We start from the raw sequence: 23,301 nt of genomic DNA, 5'->3' as shown, positions 1-23,301 counted from the left end.
GAATGCTGTGCCTTTACCTGACATTTGATTCAGCTTGGCAATATTTAGTCGAATATGAAAATACATAAAACTAAACTCATGTGCTCTCATAAATATTGCTGAAACCCAATCTTCAGTTCATGAGATATGGACACCGAAGAATCGAACGGTGTTTTGCCAACTCGAATCCATGATGCTGAAAATTGTCAAAGAGCAATATTCATATGTAGTCAAATTACCAAACGTAGCGCCAGCTGATCCAAATGAACCACATTTTCAACTCAACAGTTTTGACACACACGCACGTACACCCAAGTGCACTCTTCGGGCATGGACACTCGGAATGCTATTATGCGGAAATGTTGATATGCTCATCGATATGATTTCAAAAACATCTAAAATCGAAAACCAGTTCTGTCGATTCCATTTGAAGCCACCATCAAACATAGGTGTACACAGTAAAGTACGGTTACAACGAACTGAGACTAATTTTAGTTCGTTACGTGATTAGCTGTACTCAATTCGATTAAAATAGAGAATGATTACGTTTTCAAACAACGACTCTAGAATCTATGTCGAAACGTCGCCTTTCACAGAATAAAGAAGTTCCATATCCATAAATTTATCATCATTCTTCGTCACCTCAACTTCTAAAACTGCCCATTAAAGTCGACTAAAGTATACAATAGCAGTTCGTTATAACCATCATTAAGTCATAATCATGTTCTATATATAAACGTAGTATGTTGTGCTTTCTTTTGCCCGAGACTTTATTCATTCGCCTACCTTCACAGGCCTTCTGTTGCAGCTGTGACTTGATGAGCTTGAGGGCGTCGAAGTTGGTGACGATGAAGACGTGTTGAGCGTCAGGATCTGTTGCCATGGCTTGAAGTTCAGTTTGTCTGGCACCACTGCCAACACCAATAGAGAACACGGTGACTCCAGAATCCCTGAGCTTCTGGGCCTCTGACTTGGTGGAGGTGGGGACGTTAGACTGACCGTCGGTAATGACGATGGCAATCTTAGCGGCATTAGGTCTTGCACCGTTGGCGGCGGTGAAACTGGTCTGTCTGGCGTACTGAAGGGCCAGGTGAGTGTAAGTGTTTCCTCGTGTATACTTCGTGGCTTTGATTGCTTTAATGATGTCCGCCTTTGATGCGTATTTGTTCAGGTGGAACTGTAGGTATGTCTTGCTGTCAAAGGTGACCATACCAATCCGGATGCCATTTGGACCAATGTCGAACCCTTGGACCATGGTCTCGATGAACGTCAGCATCTTTTGGAAGTTCGAGCTGCCAACGCTTCCTGACGAGTCGACTATGAACACTATATCTGCTGGCTGGAGACCACACCCTTAAACATAAAGCATTTACACCATAAGGAACACCATATATAGTCACACACCTGTCTCGAACTCACGGTTGTGTCGAACTTAAGGTTTGTGTCGAACTCGTGGTTGTGTCGAACTTACGTTGTGTCGAACTCGTGGTTGTGTTGAACTTATGGTTGTCCCGAAGTGATTGTATCGACGCTGCGTGTTTCTGATTTATTCATCATTTTTGGTTGTATCTAGCTACGGATAACTCGAAGGGTTTACGTTGGCGCTATAACTTCTACATAATTATGTAACGTATGAACAGTCAGATACACTTTAAGAAGCTAGAATGACAGGTACTTTCATGTTCATTTTGATGCTCAGAAACATCAGCATTTCAAAGAGTCTCACACAACTCCAACGCAAAAGATATTTGGTCATGGCTACAATACGTAGACCTCAAAATGATTCCAAAGGTTTTGATAGACATGTGGAGGACATTTTCAAATGCTATGCATTTTTGAGGTAGACATGTGGAGGACATTTTCAAATGCTATGCATTTGTGAAAAAACATAATGTCTGATGCAATTCCTCTTTGGCTTGTTTTCTTGTATTCTGAACAATTGACTAGCCTTTGCATGTCTTTATAACAGGTGTTTGCGAACACCAGGTATCATACATGTTTCATAGTAGTTCGGAAACATATGCTCATGATATGTTGCTTTTGGCAGATGTTTATTAGAATGTGAAAAGTGTTTTGCCGTTTTGTGGCTGTGGGGTGAAGTCACGACTGTTCAAGCAATGCTACGACGATCTATGAATAATCGCGTCTATGCCAGACAGAAATGTTATTGATGGCACAACGACTGGTCTGGGAACGATGACACACAACCAGCTAGTGAGTGAGTGAGTGAGTGAGCATGCATGTTCCAGCAATGGTACGACAGTCTATGAATAATCGCGTCAAGGTCAGACAGACATGTTATTGATGGCACAACGACTGGTCTGGGAACGATGACACACAACCATCTAGTGAGTGAGTGAGTGAGTGAGTGAGTGTTCCAGCAATGCTACGACGGTCTATGAATAATCGCGTCTAGGCCAGACAGACATGTTATCGATGGCACAACGACTGGTCTGGGAACGATGACACACAACCAGCTAGTGAGTGAGTGATGTGAGTGAGTGAGTGAGCATGCATGTTCCAGCAATGGTACGACAGTCTATGAATAATCGCGTCAAGGTCAGACAGACATGTTATTGATGGCACAACGACTGGTCTGGGAACGATGACACACAATCATCTAGGTTTCAGTGTCAGAATCTGGTCCTGATTTTGTAGCTGACGAAGGGTACTAATCCCAACAGGGCCGGTGCCAAGCATTACATTATAAATGGCTGGAATTCATTGCCTGGTTTCGTCTTCCAGTTGTTGATTGTGAAACATAGTCTATCCACAGTTAGAACAGGACCAAAATCATGTTCCACATTGTTTCTGTCATCAGGAAGAAGTTTTCAGAATTATCATAATGAAATGACGGTATCTTGCAAAACTATCAACTCGGTTTGCTCAAAGCGTTTCCACAATCTGATGGTTAGTTTGATTAGATTGGATCAAAGGTTACTATTTCGGCGTGCAGCAGTGAGTTTTAGCAATAATCCAGCAATATCACGGATACCAGAAATGGACTCCACACATTGTACCCATGTGGGGAATCGAACCCGGGTCTTAAGCGACAGGAGAGAACGCTTTATCCACTGGGCTTCCCCAAATGGAGGGAGCCATTTAGTTACAAAATAGGTAATGCAGACACTGAAATGAAAACAAACGATAGCCACTATAACAGTTTTGTACATAACTAACCAACATAAGGTATCAAATTAATTTACACTAACCATTTTGTCAAAGTTCTAGTCTCACCTGGTGCAACTGTTGAGGTGGTGGCGTGTGTGGGTCTGGGCGTGGTTGTTGGTATAGGGGTGGTCGTGCAAGGTGCCGTTCCACAGGCCTTGGTCTCTCGGGCTGCCCCGCTGCAAGGCTTGCCTCCGTGTGAGGGGGGAGGGTTGCTACACGTCCTCTCATGGTACTGGGTACCTCCCCCACACTTCTTTGTGCAGGGGGAGTAAAAACCCCATTTGCTCCATTGTCCGTTAACTGGTGGTTAAACAATTTGTTTGAATATACATGCAGCTGTAACACATGGCAATACACTGATAATGATGATCATATTAATACAAATCATAAGAAGAAAACGACATTTTCAAAACTAAGAAGACGAGGTGTAATATGACTTCTTTTGTAATCCTTTCAAAATGTCAAATTATAATGTCACGGTGTGAGTGACTGAGTGAGCTGAGTTTTACGCCGCACTCAGCAATATTCCAGCTATATGGCAGCGGTTTGTAAATAAATAATCGAATCTGGACCAGACAATCCAGTGATCAACAGCATGAGCATCGATCTGCGCAACTGGGAACCGATGACACGTGTCAACCAAGTCAGCCTGACCACCCGATCCCGTTAGTCGCCTCTTACGACACGCATGGGTTACTAAAAATCAATATTCTAACCCGGACCTTCACGGGTTTAATGTCACGTGTGTTGTTGGAATCCAGTGAAAATACCAAATGATCAACTGGCCTCATTTGTGACCCTTTGAAGTACAGTATACTACAGTTATAACGAACTCAAAAGGACCACTAATTTTTGTTCGTTTATAAGCTTAGTTCCATATATGCATTTTGAGTGAGTGAGTTTTAGTTAGTGAGTTTACGCCGCTTTTAGCAATATACCAGCAACATCACGGCGGGGGACACCAGAAATGGGCTTCACACATTGTACCCATATGGGGAATCGAACCCGGGTCTTCGGCGTGACGAGCCAACGCTTTAAACACTAAGCTACCCCACGTCCCCATATGCATTTTGAGGTATACAACCCTTGGTTGGGCCTACAAAGTTCGTTACATCCATCAGTTCGTTATAAGCCTGTTCGTTATAAACGTTGTTGACTGTGTCAGATATTAATGTTACGGATATTGTAAAGCTGTACTGGCTCAGCCTGCTACTCTCAACGTATCCTAGCTCATCGTATGAGTGAGAATGTGTATGTGCCGCTTTTAGCAATATTTCAGCAATGTCAAGGTGGGGGACACAAGAAATGAGCTTTGAGCAGGACCAAACCCGAGACAGGAGGACAAGAGCATTTGGTGTAATCGCTGATTTTCATTTACCGTAAAATCACTAATCTGACTTTTGAACTCACCCGTGAATGGCGGAAAGGTGAGAGCCGCGCTGGTTTGTTAATTGGATCAGTTTGCTACACCAATCAACTTCTCATTGACTGACTTCGGCTTATGTATACAAGATTGCTGTTGTTTGAATCTCATGGGACCAAATTTCCTTCTCGAGTCATCGTGTGTATTTATGAGACGAATTCGTGTAACCGGAAATCAAATGATGACAACTATAACAGGGAATGGTCGGGACCGACAGGTACTTCGAGTTATGCATAATATTCGACTCATCGGGATTTGACTGTATATATATTTTTCAGCGCCGTTTTCCTTTTGCCCCAATGAACAAAATCGGAAGGTAATCGAGATTTATTAATATCTGCCGAGCACGTTTTACACAGCCTGAACCAAAAGAGATCGGGCGGTTGAAAAAAATAAAACATATATTTTTCAGAAAATGTGTAACTTCTTTTATGAAATTTTGATTTGAACATTTGGATTACTTGGTAATCGTCATCAACTGAACTTATGATCTAAATCTAGTCTCTTTGCTGGCGCAATGTATTAATAAACGTCGATGAAAAAGAGCAAGCTGACCTCTGTTTGTGAGTATACAGGGAATTCAGTATTAAGCACAGAAATGAATACAGGCAGCTGTATCAACTAGACCACCCACGGCCCATCTATATGTGTGACAAAATACTTACTTTCACAGGCTGTCTTCTTCAGCGTCGCCTGGATGTTCTGCAAAGCGCTGAAGTTCTCCACGGTAAACACGTGTTTAGTATCAGTTGCAATGGTGTTCAGTTCCGACTTCAGCGCCCCGCTACCAATACCGATAGCAAACACAGACCACGTCGTCCCCTTCTTGATCGTTTCCGCCACCGCCGCCGTCTTTGCCTTGTCGTTAGATTGGCCGTCAGTCATGACGATGAGGATGTTAGCTACCTTGTCTCTGTCGCCATTGGCCTTCGTGAACGCTTGGTTCTTGACGAAGCTCAGAGCAGCATCCGTTGCCGTACTTCCACTTGTGTAGGGAACTGCCTGGATGGCTTTGACCAGATCGGCTTTGTTTGTGTGCGAATTCAGCCAAAACCTGTTCGTGGGATGGGTGGCGAATGTGGTGACGCCAATTTGAACACCCTGAGGGCCAATGCTAAACGAATTCGCAAATTTACTTACAAAGTCCAGCTGTTTTTGAAAGTTTGTCCTCCCAACACTTCCCGACGAGTCCAATAAAAACACAATATCAGCAGGGTTTTGTCCACATCCTTGACAAAGAAAAGAGTTTTAAGAACGTTTACTACAATTGAAACCATTCTATTAGCTTTGGTGTTGTTGTTGTTGTTGTTGTTGTGGTTGAGGTTGTTGTTGTTTTGTGATTTTTGTTTTTGTTTGTTTAGTTGGTTGGTTTTGATTATTAGTTGTTTGTTTTGTTTAATTTCCCAACAGAATTCGCCTTGAAATGAGAGGGGTGTTTGTCAAGTTTGTGTGCTTACACCCCTTTACTTCTTTATATGTAGATTGCTATCAGTGAACGAGTGTTGGACCTGGGACGTATTATTTTCAGCAATACAAGCCCCTGTGTTCTTAAAGATTGTTTTGTGCCCTCGAGTGTTGGTGGGGTTATAGGCAATGTACGGACAAGTGGATTTGGCAAATGCTGTGCAACTTAAGTCGCATTTTCCATGTACATATACACACGGTGCAGACAATGGTGAAAACATTTTCCATTGAAAAGAATAAAATGTGCATATATATAATGAAATACACCCGTGAAAATAATACCATTAATGTATCATAATAATGCCCAGGTTAATGTTGTGATGAATACTGTGGACCAATCATCTACTGTGAGATTTTAGATTTTACGAAAACACTATTTGATGTGCATAAATTGTAGTAATCAAACGATTTTGGTAAAATATATGTTTTATCACACTCTCATATATAGAACTGTTCTTTTACTATAATATAAAGATGAAATATTATCTTTTCTACACGTTTTCAGAAAAGAAAATGACTACCAAATGATAATAATGTATTGTTCTTAGGACATTATAATTAGAACTTTCAAGAGGAATGTAACAGTCATCTCCACGCCTGCGTTAAGAAAAACTGAGTAGAAACAATCTGTATTGAATGAACTGCAAGACTTTATACTTTATACTTTGGCTGGGTTACGCAAAGTCGAAAATATCATATTGCAGAGAGGCACTCAACAAATACTTGTATTATGCAGTAATGTAAATGAAATGCACCTACAAATTCCTTTAAATGACACCAAGACCATTGCCCGAGTCACACACTCATATTGAGTGAATTGTCAACATAATTTTTTAAGGGTATAGTCTGGGATGGAGGGGTATAAACTGGGCTAGCCTATAGTTTACCCCGGTGTATAATCTGGTGGGGGGTTATTCTGGGCTGCTACACCGGCATTAAGTAAATTTGCTCATATCTCCATTGATAAGAAGTGTCATGGGAGTAAACACATTTATGGTTTCAAAAAAAGATGAAAGCAAGAAGAAAGTTAATTTTCCTGAAAGAATATTTCAAAAGAATTAGAGTTAAAAAATTATTTTAGACAGACAGTTTATTTCCCGTAAACGGCAGTAGGCCCAAAATACATTCTAAACAAAATTCCAGTATTGTCAGGGGCAACATAATCTTTCAGGTGTGTTTATAATGATCCTTTTAACATAAAAAAGATACAAGGCAACAGATTTTATAGTATCTAATTAGTATTCTTGAAAAGATTTGTTAAAGAATATACAATGAAGGGTTTTTTAACAAATTTCGTAATATACCTCTCTCTCAGTAATAGGATTCACAAATAAACAATACATAGGTTAGACCTTTAGATTTACATGAGGTACAGAATCTTTGATTATAGTGTTTCTGGTACAAATGAGTTACTGTAACAATACGGGTGTAGGGATAGGTATATGTTGTCTTAGATTATAGGGACTAAAGTACATAGTGTTTAGTTTTATGTTGGTTTAATGCCTTGAAATGTGAAGACATATTTTAGCTTTTGTTAATGGATTTTTTGAGGTTTGGATATGAAATGATGCAGGTCTTAGACTTTACCCACTTGGATAGAACCGGTATGTTAGGACATAATAGTGACAAACTATAACATAATCCGGCCAAACTTTCTCGTATTATACAATAAGGATTTCAAGATGAAATACCCGATGAGAAATCATTGCATTTGTATAAAATGAACAAGTAAAACCTTTTGGGGATAACGCTTGTTATGAGTGACAAAATTAAAGCTTTATAAAACTATATGCATGCCAATATTTCTGTAATGGATTTCAACAATTATATATTTCAGATATGTTTTATTCATTAATTAATTTTCAAGGCGAAGATCATTCATTTTCCTTTTGGTAATAATTATGCAATCTCGATTTTTACAACGAAATCAACAATCATTGAAAATGAATTAATTGTTATGATACCTGTCATAATATGACCTTGAAGGCAAAGCCATTGTCTGATCAATAATATATGTGTATGTGTCAGTAGTATATATCTAATGCAATAAGTTCTCACCTGGATCAGGTGTGGTAGGTGCGCTCTGAATCTCAGAGAGACTCACTAGCGCTAGCAAAGCAAAGACCACCCGCTCCATGATGATCCTCCTAAGTGATGCTGATAATCCGGATTACCCCTTATAAACCGACCCAGAGATAAATGGGGAAATAGCTAGGTAGCCATCTGTTGAGACTCGTCCTTTATCTGTTGCCAGTGTTGCCACCTCGCGAGGATTGTCCTGTCTCGACTAGCGGTCTCCTCCCAGAGATGCTAATGTGCTTGGTTATGAACACATTATTAATCATAGATGAATTAATTAAACAATCTGAAAAAATATTTTTTTGGGTCCAAGATGAAAGTGTTTTATTAATCCCAATGCTCTGTGTTGCTGTGTTTCATTACAAGGGTTGAGCTTATAACTGCAATCCAAGTTTACAAATTCTAGGATAACGTTTACATGTTCAGTATAGGTCAGAATGACACCCAATGTATAAATGACACCAAAAGTAACGATGAAGCTAATGAAATATATATATGCATCAGGGATGGATAAATCTTTGGTTACAGAAGGATTTATCTGGCTGATGAACGAACAAGTTTGTACCGACGTCGTCGTGAACGTTTGCCTCTTAGTGTACAAAGGAGATCGACAGATTTGTAGTGGAAGCGTAATGATATGGGCTGTAATCTCAAAGATGGAATGAACGAGTGATTATGGTTTTACGCCGCTTTTAGCAATAATCCATCAATATCACGACTGGGGACACCAGAATTGGGCTTCACACATTGTACACATGTTGGGAATTGTACACGTCCTTCGGCGTGATGGACGAGCGCTTAAACCACTGGGCTACCCCACCGCAAGATTCAAGGAAACGTACAGGATCAAATGATGAGATACTGCAGCTGGAACATGCAGAAATCAACGTTCAAACACATTTGTCAAACCGCATATACATCACGAACCATGAAAACAGGTTAACCCCATCCTGAACCAAAACAGGTGACATTCGTCACAAACATATTCAATTCAATGGCAAAAGACACGGGAACATTTGGTACAGATCAAAATTGAAATTCAGGAGACAACTATTTGTCAGTGGTGTGTTATATTTTGAAATGTTCTCCACATGTGTTCCACAATCAGCTTTGGAAACGGTTCTGAGGCTTTGAGTGGTTAAAGCGTTGGCTCGTCACGCCGAAGACCCGGGTTCGAATCCCCATATGGGTACAATGTGTGAAGCCCATTTCTGGTGTCCCCCCGCCGTAATGTTGCTGGAATATTGCTAAAAGCGGCGTAAAACCAGAACTCAGTCAGTCTGAGGCTTTGGGAGTTGTAACACTGCGTGTTGTGACCCTGAGTTGTGACCCTCATCACTATTGAGCAAGACACGTGTGTCACTTATTACAATCTGCGTTGAAAGAATGTGCTCGCGATTGTTTTATCTCAAAAGTTGTGAATTGTGGACATCTATGGCCAGAGCTGATGGAATAGTGGTCGACATTTTGAAAAGCTGAAATCATCCCTCAGACCGTACAGTTTTCCTTTACAGATAAACTGTTTTTGTCACACCTGATCTTTGCCTGTTGAAGTATGCGAAAGCAGGGTAGCCTTATGGATAAGACCTACGCTCGTCACACCGATGAACCGAGCTTTCCGCACATATTTCCAACACAATATGTGAAGCCCATTTCTGGTATCCACAGCAGTGATATTGCTGGAATATCGCTAAAGACTGTGTAAATCTCTACCCACTCACTCACTCATTGTTGAGGTTAACCGCAGTATATCTGATAGGAATGTCCATCTTGTTTTTCTTAATAAGTCGTTCACTGTCCCAAATCCAAATCAGGTCATGGGACAAAAACAAGCTGTTTTGTTATCTACGTACACACTGTAGATGTGGTTATTGAATTACTGCCTGAATAACTGCTGATAAGTGAAGGATGGTCTGTCTGACTCCAAGCAGTCTTCAGTTTCCGCCATTGCAGCCTGTGCCAAATAGATGCTAAGAATGACGTATTTGATACAAATTAATGAGTAGTATTCATATCAACTTTAAAACACAGACGCACACGCCACTACCACACACACTACCGCAACCACACGCACCCGCACACTAACACATACGCTCCACGCCGCCACCACACTCACACTACCACAACCACACACTCACGCACACTAACACATACGCTCCACATTACCACCACATAAACACTAACGCAACCACACGCACCCGCACACTAACACATACGCTCCACACCACTACCACACACACACTACCGCAACAACTCGCTCCCGCACACTAACACATACACATCCACACCACCACCACACACACACTACCGCAACGGCACACGCACCCGCACACTAACACATACGCTCCACACCACCACCACACCACCACACACATACACTCCACTCCACCACACACACGCACCCGCACCACCAACACATACGCAACACCACCACCACCACACACACATACGCAACAGCAACGCACACACAAACATACGCTCAACCACCACACCCGCACACTAACACACACCACCACCACACACACACTACCGCAACCACACACACCCGCACACTAACACATACGCTCCACACCACCACCACACACACACTACCGCAACCACACACACCCGCACACTAACACATACACTCCACACCACCACCACACACACACTACCGCAACCACACACACCCGCACACTAACACATACGCTCCACACCACCACCACACACACACGCACACTAACACATACGCTCCACACCACCACCACACACACACTACTAACCGCACACTAACACATACGCTCCACACCACCACCACCACACAAACACTACCGCAACACACACCGCACACTAACACATACGCTCCACACCACCACCACCACACACTAAACAACCACACACACACACTAACACATACGCTCCACCACCACCACCACACACACACCACACACTACCACATACGCTCCACATACACCACCACACACCACTACCACAACTACCGCAACACACACCCGCACACTAACACATACGCTCCACACACCACCACACACACACACTACCGCAACCACACACACACCCGCACACTAACACATACGCTCCACCACCACACACACCGCAACCACACACGCCCGCACACTAACACATACGCTCACACACCACCACCACACAACCACACCACACTAACGCACTAACACATACACTCCACACTAACACATACGCTCCACACCACCACACACACACTACGCAACCACAAGTACCCGCACACTAACACATACACACAACACCAACACCACACACACAATACCGCAGCCACACGCAACCGCACACTAACACATACGCTCCACACCACCACACACACACACACACACACACTACTACAACCACACGCACCCGCACACTAACACATACGCTCCACACCACCACCACACACACTACCACAACCACCCGCACACTAACATACACACCACACTACCACCACACACACACTACCTCAACCACACGTACCCGCACACTAACACATACACACAACACCAAGTATCCACTTATTATTCATATTTGTGTACATATGGTTACCAATACGGTAACATATATTTTGTAACACCGGTACATTTGTGAAGTATGTTTCAGCTAACTTAGTATTTTAAAACCTATAAAACAAAAACAAATCTCGTTTAAACGCCACAGCCGGGAGGTGTGGTAGCCTAGTGGTTAAAGTGTCCGTTCGTCACACCGGAGCCCCAGGTTCGATTCCGCCCATATTTACAATGTGCGAAGCCCATTTTGGGTATCTCCCGACATGACATAGAAAACTGCGTAAAACCACACTCACTCAGAGATGACCACAATGGCCCACCAAAACGTGTACAATCCTCAGATGACCATGAGTATGTTTTGTGGACCAGCCAACAATGTCAACCTATATTGATTTATTTTTACACTGCATTTTAACAATTACATTGAAAGTCCTTAATATCTCCTGGATATTCACTTTAATATTACATATTTTGAGGGAGCACGGTAGCTAATTATATAAGTAGTCCATCAGATATCGGCCTTTCCATCAGTACGACGAAACCAAACTCAGATACGGCAGCCTTACACCAAACTCTCCTAGTATATTACGTGTGTATATCAATTGCGGCGACAATCACGTACGTTTCAAAATATACAATCAATTGGATACATTTCATTTATTCCCGACATGTGGCAGGCACGTGATGTTTAAATCTTTAGTAGGGGTGGTGACATGTTGCAAAAATGCAAAAGAATCAACTAAAAAGGAAAGCCAGGAAAACACAGAGCGCGGCGGCACAAATGCGCCCTTTTATTGAGAATGAGTGTTTATAGGAATCGAATGATACACTGACTACGAACATACGTTTGTAAAGACATGGGTGTAGCTTCGTTGATCTTTATTTCTTTCTAAATAGTTTTGTATATCTCTGTTCAGATGTAGACTGAGAATCATGTTGCAACAACACTCTACTATAAACTTGTTTGTCAGCTTCGTGGATGGAGCTCACATAATCAAAGATACACTTACGAGTAATGTAATAATTTAATTATATTTTTTCCATAAACTGTTTTCATTGGGTCCGACCTGAAGTCCACTTAATGAATTTAAGTGGCATACGATGTTTGGATACCAAGGAAAGAAGGCTCTTGTTTAATATCTCTCCGCTGATACCTGTATCACCTGACAACGCACAAACACGAGGGACGGGAGGCTAGGAGGCTTGTGTCGGTCGTTAAATGAATGTGTCACTGAGATGATGTACGAGTTCCACTAAGCCTTGTACAAATAGGTGGTACATCGGTCATATTGGTGTACGGATATTACAAGTATGCTATACGCAGTAGAAAGTTATTTGATTTTTGTACTGACTCTGTTGACATATCTAAAGAATGATAATCATAGTAATGTACATGGGCATAGTTTATACATTACGTTTGTATTACACAGTCAATGGATCAGCGAGAACTTGGGGTTTTTTTCCTAGCTGCCCAGTAAACAACATACGAGGTGATAGAATATTAACAGTCACATTGCCATCTCATCCTACCGGGTACCCATTCATTGCTGGGTTAATAAAGGCATATTTCAAACACAAAGCCACTTGCCTTATTGGAGACGCCACATGCGAATGTAACATGTGCTTAGGTGTGTGTGTTTGTTGTTTAACGCCACACTCAGCAATATTCCAGCTATATAGCGGAGGTCTGTAAATAATCGTGTCTGGACCAGACATTAAAGTGATCAACATCATGAGCATCGATCTACGCAATTGGGATATGATGAGAAGTGGCAACCAAGTCGGCGAGCCTGACCACCCGATCGTGGGTTAGGTGTGGGGCGGCATCGAAGCCTCGGAAACTTTCAGCAGGTGCCAAGCTTCAGACCACGGTCACCCACCAAACTACTCTCCGCGGCGACCAACGTTGGTTAACGCACCTGATTTGTGATCTGTACTTTACACACGAGGCCAAGTGCCGCCAGGTTTTGATTTCACGCGTCATACCCATGTGAGGAATGGAACCCGGGTCTTTGGCATGAAGAGCAAACGCCTTAACTATTAGGCTACCTTCCTCACTCACTCCTTCGAAGGAAGTTTCTTTTGTCTGGCGTTTCAATGGAATCCTTCCCGACAGACCGTTAATGGCTAATATTACGATTAACTATTTAGGTCACTGCGTGAGATAATACGAACGCGAAGGCAAACCGTCTTGGAAAAATAATTCTGCACAAGGGTTTTGTTGCCATGACCACAGTTGATGCTTTAAACTCAATGAACATTTCCTTATTCAACAGAATGGCACCGTGAGATGTCACTAAACCTTAAAACAGGGGGGCCGGGGGTAGTCAAGTGGTTAAAGCGTTGGCTCGTCACGCCGAAGACCCGGGTTCGAATCCCCACATGGGTACAATGAGTGAAGCCCATTTCTGGTGTCCCCCGCCGTGATATTGCTGGAATATTGCTAAAAGCGGCGTAAAACCAAACTCAGTCAGTCAGTCTTGAAACAGGACTTTCCGTAAGGGACATTATGTAAGGACCATGGCCTCTTATCATGCGTTGGACATTTTACTCCACCAGGACGACATGCGTGGCCTTCAGAACGGATTGTGTCGAAATATAAATGGCAACCAAATCGTCGATAAACTGAGAACATTTCAGCGTCTAAAAGCCTAGAAGTATAAAGAAGGATCAGGGCCCCGTTCCTCAAAGCGATCGTAGCGCTACGACAGTCGTAAGCCTATGTTAAAGTATGGGAGTTACAATCATCTTAGCTCTACGATCGCTTTGAGGAACGGGGCCCAGAGCGAATATCGGGTTCGGGCCAACGGTCGCAGCTTTCTGTCACGCATCAAGGGACGTAACTCTACAAGTTAGATTGCTGGGCTTTAGAGAACTGTGCCAGCATTGGTCCCATCCCGGTACAGTACATACCAGCATCCATTGGGAACGAGACACCATCTTTGTCACCTCTTGCAACCTCCGTCATCTGAGTTCACTGTTTAACGACTTCTGCGCACCACCCACAGGGATATTCAAAAGAGATAGCAATAACACCCAAGTCTATATAGGACACATATATACAAGATGTCAGATACGGGGTTATAAATGGCATTGGTCATATCCAAATAGGGGAGGCGGTGAATGTGGACTATTTTAGCTATGATTCAGCAATATTACAACGTGGACAATATCAATGGACTTCAGCATTGCAGCATTGTTTCAGGTCTAAAGCGTAACGACAGAACGATTTAACATCCATGCTGCCTCCATGCTCCGCAGTAAGAAGGGAGCCCGAACACTTTTATCATCCCAAACTGTGTTCCACTAACAGGAGATATTGCTTTTGGGAGATCATACGATATCTCCTAGGACATATCATTTTGACAGTAGATTTTGTACAATGCCCTGACAATGCTATGACGTCTTGCACTACAAGTCTAATGGTAGTACCGTGTTCAGAGATATACATTTTTCATTAAAAACTAATGAAGAGTGATTTTTTATGATAAATAGAATCTCACCCTCGTGTCTACTGATATCAATTATATCAACACTCGTTGATAAAAGTAAAAATATCCTCGACAAGCTTCGGATATTTGTAACTTTATCAACGAGTGATTTTTATGATAAATAGAATATCACCCTCGTGTCTACTGATTACAATTATATCAACACTTGTTGATAAAAGTAAAATATCATTTTCGTGTTGATTGATTAATTATATCAACACTCGTTGATAGTAAAATATCCTCGGCAAGCCTCGGATATTTGTAACTTTATCAACGAGTGTTGATATAATTGTATTCAGTAGACACGAGGGTGATATTCTATTTATATCACAGAGATCGCATTTAGTCTGGGATCTTTCTTCCCAACATCGTACAGCTGTAATGCTGCTGAAACAAATATATACTCATCCTCGATAATCTCCAGGGTATACGTTCCGATAAATGCCCGAACGTATACCCTGGAGATTATCGAGGATGAGTCACAATTGTCACAATCGACTCTGCTTTTAGCAGAGATTTCTTATGGATGTGGAAAGGGTTTTGTCGCTTCTATTCTTTAAAATCCCGAAGCATGTCACTCCACAATTTCAAGATTAGTTAATTCATAAAATCTAAGGGACAGCCAAAGGCCATGACAGCTAATTGTATAATCTTAATAATCATACATATATACAGCATGGTATGCTGAAAAAGAGCAATTTAAAAGTTTAAAGAACATTGGTTTATGGAAATATGTCTTAAAACGTCATTCCTGGTTATTGATGAATTAAATTTAATCTGCATTCGAACATGAATTTGGAAATACTCTATCAGAGGTTACAAGTCGCAGTAACCGCGTCGATTACTGCAATTTCCTAAAGTCGGTCAGTTTCCAGGAGGTAAAACACCCGGGCTCAGTTTACTGACTTATCACAGCGAAACAGTTTGTACCTATGACCCAAAGTGACCAGTCTTTGAATATTGTCTCACCTGTAAATACCAATCCCTAAAAGCAATCCAACGCAATGGTTCCCCTTGTACAGGAAATTCAAATTCATAACTTACTCCATCCCTGATAGCAATGTTGGGCCAACATTGGCCAACGTAGGCCCAATGATGGCCAATGTTGGTCCAACATTGGCCCAACGGACATTGCTATCTGGGATGTAGTTCGCTATTGCCCTGTAGGAAATCATGACAGTCTAACGTCTATCATAAAGTTTGCTTGTTGTTTAACGCCGCACTCGGTGATATTCCAGCTATATGACGGCGGTCTGTAAAAATATGTGCAATAATCTTGAACGTGGGGTAAACCATAATTTTACCCAAAACTGAACACAACGAGGCTCTGAAAGAACTGTGACTGTGGTAACAACCAGAAGATATAAACTGCTTCTATAAAAAAACGCCACTTTTCCGTGACAACAATTTATTCGGTTATTTAAGTTTTTGAGTTCATTTTGTATGCGATTACCTGTATAATAGGCAAATAGGCCTCTGATGTAGTTGGTGTGTTATCAAGCCACGCTGTTATGGTCTTAGCTATGGAATCCTGGAAGGGACATTGTCGCGTTGGCGCCCTCTCAAAAACAAGCAAATGCGACAAGGCGACAACGCGACATTTCGGTCATTTGTCGCATTGTCGCGATGTCGCAAGTTGCGTTTTGAATAATATTTTTCTATTCCTCCAAAGAGCGACAATGCGACATAGCGACAATTTTTAAGGTCAAAATATCTCGCGTTGTCGCGCATGTTTAGGTTTTTTTACACATCTTAAATGGGGCGACAACGCGTCATATTTTGACCTTGAACATTGTCGATTTGTCGTCCTTTGGAGGAATAGAAAAACATTATTCAAAACGCGACATGCGACAAATGACCGATATGTCGCGTTGTCGCATTGTCGCGCTTTGGTTAATTTTGCCTCATTTTGCTTGTTTTTGAGAGGGTGACAACGCGACAACGCGACAATGTCACTTCCAGGATTCCATACTTAGCACAGGCGGTTGTAACTTTGTGCTACCTGATTAATTCCTAAACTGTTGATCCAGATATACCGCACATGATGACTCCACTGTACACTGTTGCTACTATTTCTTAAAACTCACGGATGTTCTGGTGCATTTTGTACGTTTTGCATGTGTCACAGAAGAATCTTTAACTCGAATATATACTAACGGAAAAAAGTAACTGAGCATATAACATAAAATTGCACAAAATGAAAGCTATTTGAACAGTTCTTTAAAACAAATCCTAAATAAACATGTAGCTAAGCACTTTGCATGAAATTTGATGTGCATGAAAATTATTGCGCGTGGCACGTGCACTTTGTGCGCAGTGAACTTACTCACTTTTTGTATGCTTTTTCACACACCTGATATTGAAAACTGAAGGACGGCTGATTATTTTCTAGCCTCTGAATGTTTTATAAACACGTTAATTTCAACCTAAGTTGCGCGTACGTCATGTCACGGCTTACAGAAAGTCAGCGTCTCCACGCCGTGGGTGTGCTGGAGGCTGGAATAGCCCAAAACAAAGTGGCCAGGCACTTTGGTGCCGATCGAAACACGATCTCATCTCTACATTTTCAGCATAATGGGAACGCGAGAGGTTTGCCTCGGACCGGCCGTCCACGCTTGACGTCACGTCAGCAAGACAACCACATTCGGCTGACCCAGGTAAGGAATCGATTCCAGACTGCCAGTTTGACCACCCTGGCTTACGCCCAATCAGTTCCAGGACCGACTGAGGGAGCACAACATCCGACCCCAACGGCCTGCAATACTTCCAATTTTGCCCCAACGTCATCGACAGGCACGTCTAGCCTGGTACTACGCATCTACGGTACCGGAGACAAGATTGGGATAGTGTTTTTGTTCACTGACGAGTCAAGATTTCACCTGGACACTTCAGATGGCATGGCGGGAAAGGCTAATCCTCGTGTTGAACGAGAAGTCCTGAAGACTGCAGACGCTCTTGCTTGCAACAGCATGTGGTGTGATTGGTTGGTTAAAATAATCAATAGAACAAAATGCATGTTGAGTTAATTCAACATAATCTACGTCACCCAAATAAACTGCAGGACAAAACAGTATACACTTTGAATATGATTTGATCAAAAGATTACAAATCAAAACTTTACTCCGCAAAAATAGTTACTGAAAAAAACTGCTACAGTATCCAAACACACAACGAAGGTATCCGTCTACCTTATTTGTTTTAGCTTATGGGGAAGATAGTATGTTTTCGACTGTAAGTGTAAAGATATTCTGGAAATTGTTATCACAGTTAGGGAACTGAATGTCAATAATAACAGATAATTTCAGCGAATAAAAAATGTTAATGTTAAGAAACATCAGCAATATTACAGCTACACCAAGGGCGCCAAAAACGATGTAGTTCAAACGTGTTATTATTTTAAGTGCTCACGTACGACAATCCTGTTTTGCGTAAAATACTTTCGGAAATGGAAATAGCGGTAACACATGCTTATCAAAGTTATATACGTACTTTATCTTGATTTCCACACTATTCAATATATCTCCATGGAAACGTGCGAAAACAGCACGTGTTCGTAAACTTCCTGACATAAGCTTGCCTGCTGGTGTCAAGTGACTGTGACCTTTATTCAGAATGGACATCTCTCTGATTTCTTCTGAGAATACAGCGTTCAAGAATTTTTGTGATGAACATATCCTTTGTAGATTTAAAGCTTAGATTTGATATAAGAGATACACATTTAGATCTTGGATATGTTATATATGTTTTACCTGAACCTTGGAAGAAGACTATAAAGGAATATGGATACATAAACATCAATGATCTCGATATAAATTCTCTCCAACAAGATTTCATATCCCCAAGGAAAGGTTCAAGATTATTCTATGATAAATTGTTATCTGAAAATGTTAAACCTCATATTTGCCCAAAATGGGAAACATCATTTGATTGTATTGATTGGCATATGATTTTTTATATTTCCAGAAAGAATTTAAGAGTTGTGACACTGTTAGATTTTCAATATTAATTTCTACACGGAATTGTTTATACCAAAAAAGAAATGCCTATATATAATGAATCTTGTTGACAATACAATGTGTTCTATTTGTAATATTTCTAGTGAGACTTTATGCCATGTATATTGGGAATGTGGCGAAACCAAAACTTTTTGGAAGAAACACGAACAGTTGAATACGGAACGTATTCAGGAACTTAATTTGATAAAACTTTGATTTGGTTTGGCATTTTAGGTAAGAACCCATAACTGAATTACATAATCGTCTATGCTAAAAGATATATTTACACTTGCTCTTTGAAAAAAACTCCAAAAATTCCAAAAGTTGATAATTACTTAAGGATATTGAAAGATATATTCACCACTGAAACATTCATTTCCAGAAGAAATACTAATTTTGAAAGCTTTTCAGCCAAATGGTTTCCTCTCATCCCAGAATGTAATCCTGAACTATTTAACCAAACCATATTGCGGTTGATATTGATATTGAATGTATTATATCTCTATTGAACCCACAAGCTGTACACATATTTTTGTGTATGCTTGTATTCAACCTATTGGGAACAATAAAAAAGTGACTGTGACATCGTTACATTGTTTCGGGTCAGAGAAACTATTTTAAAAAATAATAAAACATTAACATCTATTGCATAATATATTCTAGAAATACAGCTGGGAGTTTGCATCTTGTCAGAAATGGAAGGTAATGCAATTTTTAGGATCATCTTATATAATCTTTACCACAGTAAATATTGACATTTCGTTCAAATGCCGGTTAATTTTGAATATGTAGAACAATAAAGGCAGTGGCGCATTAGTTTATATACAGTACAACCAGAAATTATTGAGAATTTAAAGATTGTAATTTTTTTATTTTTTTCACTCATTACTCACGTATTAAATGTGAATATTAGCAGAACATAACTCCAGATTCAAAGACAGGTGAACAGTTAGTATTTTGTCAAGTCACCATGGGCAGCAATGCAGGCTTCAATGCGGCGGGGCATACTACTGATCAAAGAAGTTAGAAAGTCGTGGTCCATGCTGTCCCATTATCGGACCACCTCTTCTTTCATTTCAGCAATATTTGTCAGATTTTTCTTATTGACACTTTCCTTCATAAGTCCCCAAACATTTTCTATTGGATTTAGGTAAGGGCTATAGCTTGGCAATTTTAAAGTCATATTTTGGGTCCGAAACCAGGCCTGTGAATGCTTTGAACGATGTTTTGGGTCGTTGTCCTGCTGGAAAATCAAAAAATTTCCATAGAACACGTGAGCAGATGGAAGTAAATGTCCCTCGAGAATATCTGTGTACCGCTCACTGTTCATATTCCCTTCAAATACACAAAGGGGCGTTGCCCCTAGCACAGATATGCCACCCCACACGTTAAATTTCGGACTGTAGTTTGGGCGCTGATACAAAGGTTTTTCAGTTTGTTTGGTCCAGAATGTCAGTGTATTAGGAAACAGCCACACAGAACTTTCATCTGAGAAAATCACATTGTCCCAGTTAAAATTTCTATGCTGTAAGCACCAGTTCAACCTTCGCTCCTTTTGTTCAGGTTTCATGATCGGTGATGGAATTCCTCGACTTTTCTGCCAACCCATTGCATGCAGCTCAGTTCTAATTGTCTCCTTACAGACAGCCACAGTTTCTCTATCAATCATAACCAGCCTTAAGTTTTCTAAACTCCTTCGTTTGTTTTTAGAAACAAGAATACCAAGCCGCCTCCTGTCACCGACAGTCAATTTTCTGGGCCTACATGCGCCTCCCTGGTGCTCAATGCCATATCCATTTGCAATATTTTTCAAAACACGATAAACAGTGGACAAAGGGATGCCTGTTCTACTTGAAATCACTTTAGCTGATCTGATGTCCTTGTTATAATACTCTAAAATCAACTTCCTCTTCTTTAAATCATCCATACTGAGGATCACTGAAAATGGCGTCTGCTACCAAGTAAACAAAGGGGGATAACTCTTCACAAACTAATGGAAAAGGATTAACGGTGTTGTCTCTCTTGAATGACACCAAGCACTTGATAGCTGGTCAAGGTTGTTTATAATAGAAATCCAATTAAACATATTCCTAAAATTCTCAATATTTTCTGGTCATACTATATATAAAAAATCAAAATTGTATATGTTTGTATTGTTGACTTTATTTTACATTACGAGAATCTTTCTATAAACATAAAACAACAATCACATAAGATAAACCAGCATCTAATGCTGTGTTGTTGGGCAATGAGTTGTTGCTGTGGTATTGTCGGCCATACTGCGGTCGTTCTTTATGACCTCTCTGTTGATGAGGGGCGATGGGGTAGCCTAGTGGTTAAAGCGTTCGCTCGTCACACCGAAGACCCGGGTTCGATTGTCCACATGGGTACATTGTGTGAAGCCCCTATTTCTGGTATCCCCGTCGTGATATTGCTGGAATATTGCTAAAAGCGGGGTAAAACCATACTCACTCACTCACTCACTCGTTCGTGTGGAGAGTGGTACTGATGTGTCGCTTCTCCATTGTCCATACGTCACAGGCTTGTACATGCTATGTCCAATACAGTCCATCAGCTCTTTGCGGGTTTTTTTTAAACCAAACTACCTCCTTCATTCAGTGGCGATCTGCTACAGATAAGGACTTAAGGTTATTTCAAGAAGTGTGGAGTACTTTCATAACGACACGCGAGTGGGTTGCACTTTTGTAAACAACTTGTGAGGTGTGTCTGACAAAACCAGGAAACAAAGCAATGGATCATTCATTCTATATTTCAATCGATGTACCAACAGATAATGTCAGCAATGTTTATAAAAAAGTCATTTGAAATTGGACGTAAAATATTTTTCTTCACATCAATGAATACATAGACATCTCCATGAATCCTATGTATTGTTACCAGAAATTATGTTCATTTCTGTAAATGGTTTCTGTCCGATTAAAGATTGGACTTGAATCCATTTTTCAATCTCGTGCATGTTTAGTCTTTCACCACTAGCTGGCCCAAACTCTGTAGTTCTTACCAAAACAATTAAACTTTCACATTTTCGTGAAAAGCGTAAAATCATTCACAACTTGTTTTAGAAATATGTAGCCCGGATAGTCTACTTCTACATGTATTTCAGGAATAAACTACATCTAGCACATGCCATAAATGGAGAATAGAGATCGTTACCTCTCGTCATTTGTCTTTGGAAAACTTCAACATCCTGTGGAGCTAGGCACAGGGACGATAAACCATTGCGATCAATCGAATGAAGCAAAATGTGAAATGCCAATATTGGGTAATTGCAGTTGAGCTCTCCACTTCCGGGTCTGAGTCGTTGACAGTTTCTAGAACGCTTGATCCACCTGCTTGTAAATAACAGCGAGATGAACGACTCGACGATGTCTACGATCTGATTTGTGACGTACCTACATTCCAGTGCGGACGGGATACCTACCAGGAAGGATAGATATTACTGTCCGCTTCAAACACTTTCCTGGAGTCAGGAACGGTGCACATGCGTCTTTGAGTGAGTGAGTGAGTTAAGTTTTACGCCGCTTTTAACCATATTCCAGCTATATCACGGCGGGGGACCACCAGAAATGGGCTTCACACATTGTACCCATGTGAGGAATCGAACCCGGGTCTTCGGCGTGACGAGCGAAAGCTTTAACCACTAGGCTACCCCACCGCCCCTGTGTCTTTGAAAACATTCCAAATATTCTGGATATTCGTGAAAACACTGATTTGACTTCTTGCAGCTGCGACGTTTTTGACTCTTTGCATTGCCCTCGTTGGTTTGATTTGTTGGATACAGGTAGTGACCACTCTGCTGAGTATGTATTCACTGGTATATATACCATTAAAAAAGGATTGGATATTCCATTTTTCGAGCATACCACTAGCTAATGCATATGAGAAAAAGTAATATATATCCATACAGATGAAACATTTCCAAAGGAATGGAATAAATTGTCACATTTTCCCTTAATTTCTCTTCATCCTCTGTTTCCTCCTTGGCTTCATCATTTGTATTTTACTAATCTTGTAAATCCAATATCCCTACTTTTTTTGAATGGTATATCAGCCCGTGTTGTATTGACGACGTTGATGTATTGAAACTTAGTGAATGACAGATTGTGCGACACGGTTAGAATCCTACTCGTATCATATCAAAGCTTTGTTGTACTCAACTCAAGGCA

The 23,301-nt window shown here is 41.0% G+C and overlaps 1 protein-coding gene across 1 annotated transcript in view; it reads right to left on the bottom strand.

Moving 5' to 3' along the window:
• The window catches only part of LOC124285458, a 50,129-nt gene extending 41,955 nt beyond the window's left edge, over positions 1-8,174 (bottom strand). The window contains exons 1-4 of the mRNA XM_046721687.1: positions 8,096-8,174; positions 5,239-5,802; positions 3,217-3,450; positions 766-1,332 (exon numbers count right to left, since the gene is read on the bottom strand). Of these exons, the coding sequence (XP_046577643.1) occupies positions 766-1,332; positions 3,217-3,450; positions 5,239-5,802; positions 8,096-8,174 (1,444 nt within the window). The remainder of the gene's footprint in view (positions 1-765; positions 1,333-3,216; positions 3,451-5,238; positions 5,803-8,095) is intronic.
• Between the last annotated feature and the right edge of the window lie 15,127 nt (positions 8,175-23,301).

This window comes from Haliotis rubra, unplaced genomic scaffold (assembly GCF_003918875.1).
Source record: "Haliotis rubra isolate DU_JTF1 unplaced genomic scaffold, ASM391887v1 Scf11, whole genome shotgun sequence".
NCBI classification, from domain to species: domain Eukaryota; kingdom Metazoa; phylum Mollusca; class Gastropoda; order Lepetellida; family Haliotidae; genus Haliotis; species Haliotis rubra.
Note: the sequence above shows the minus strand (reverse complement) of the source record. Positions and strands in the feature narration are given on the sequence as shown.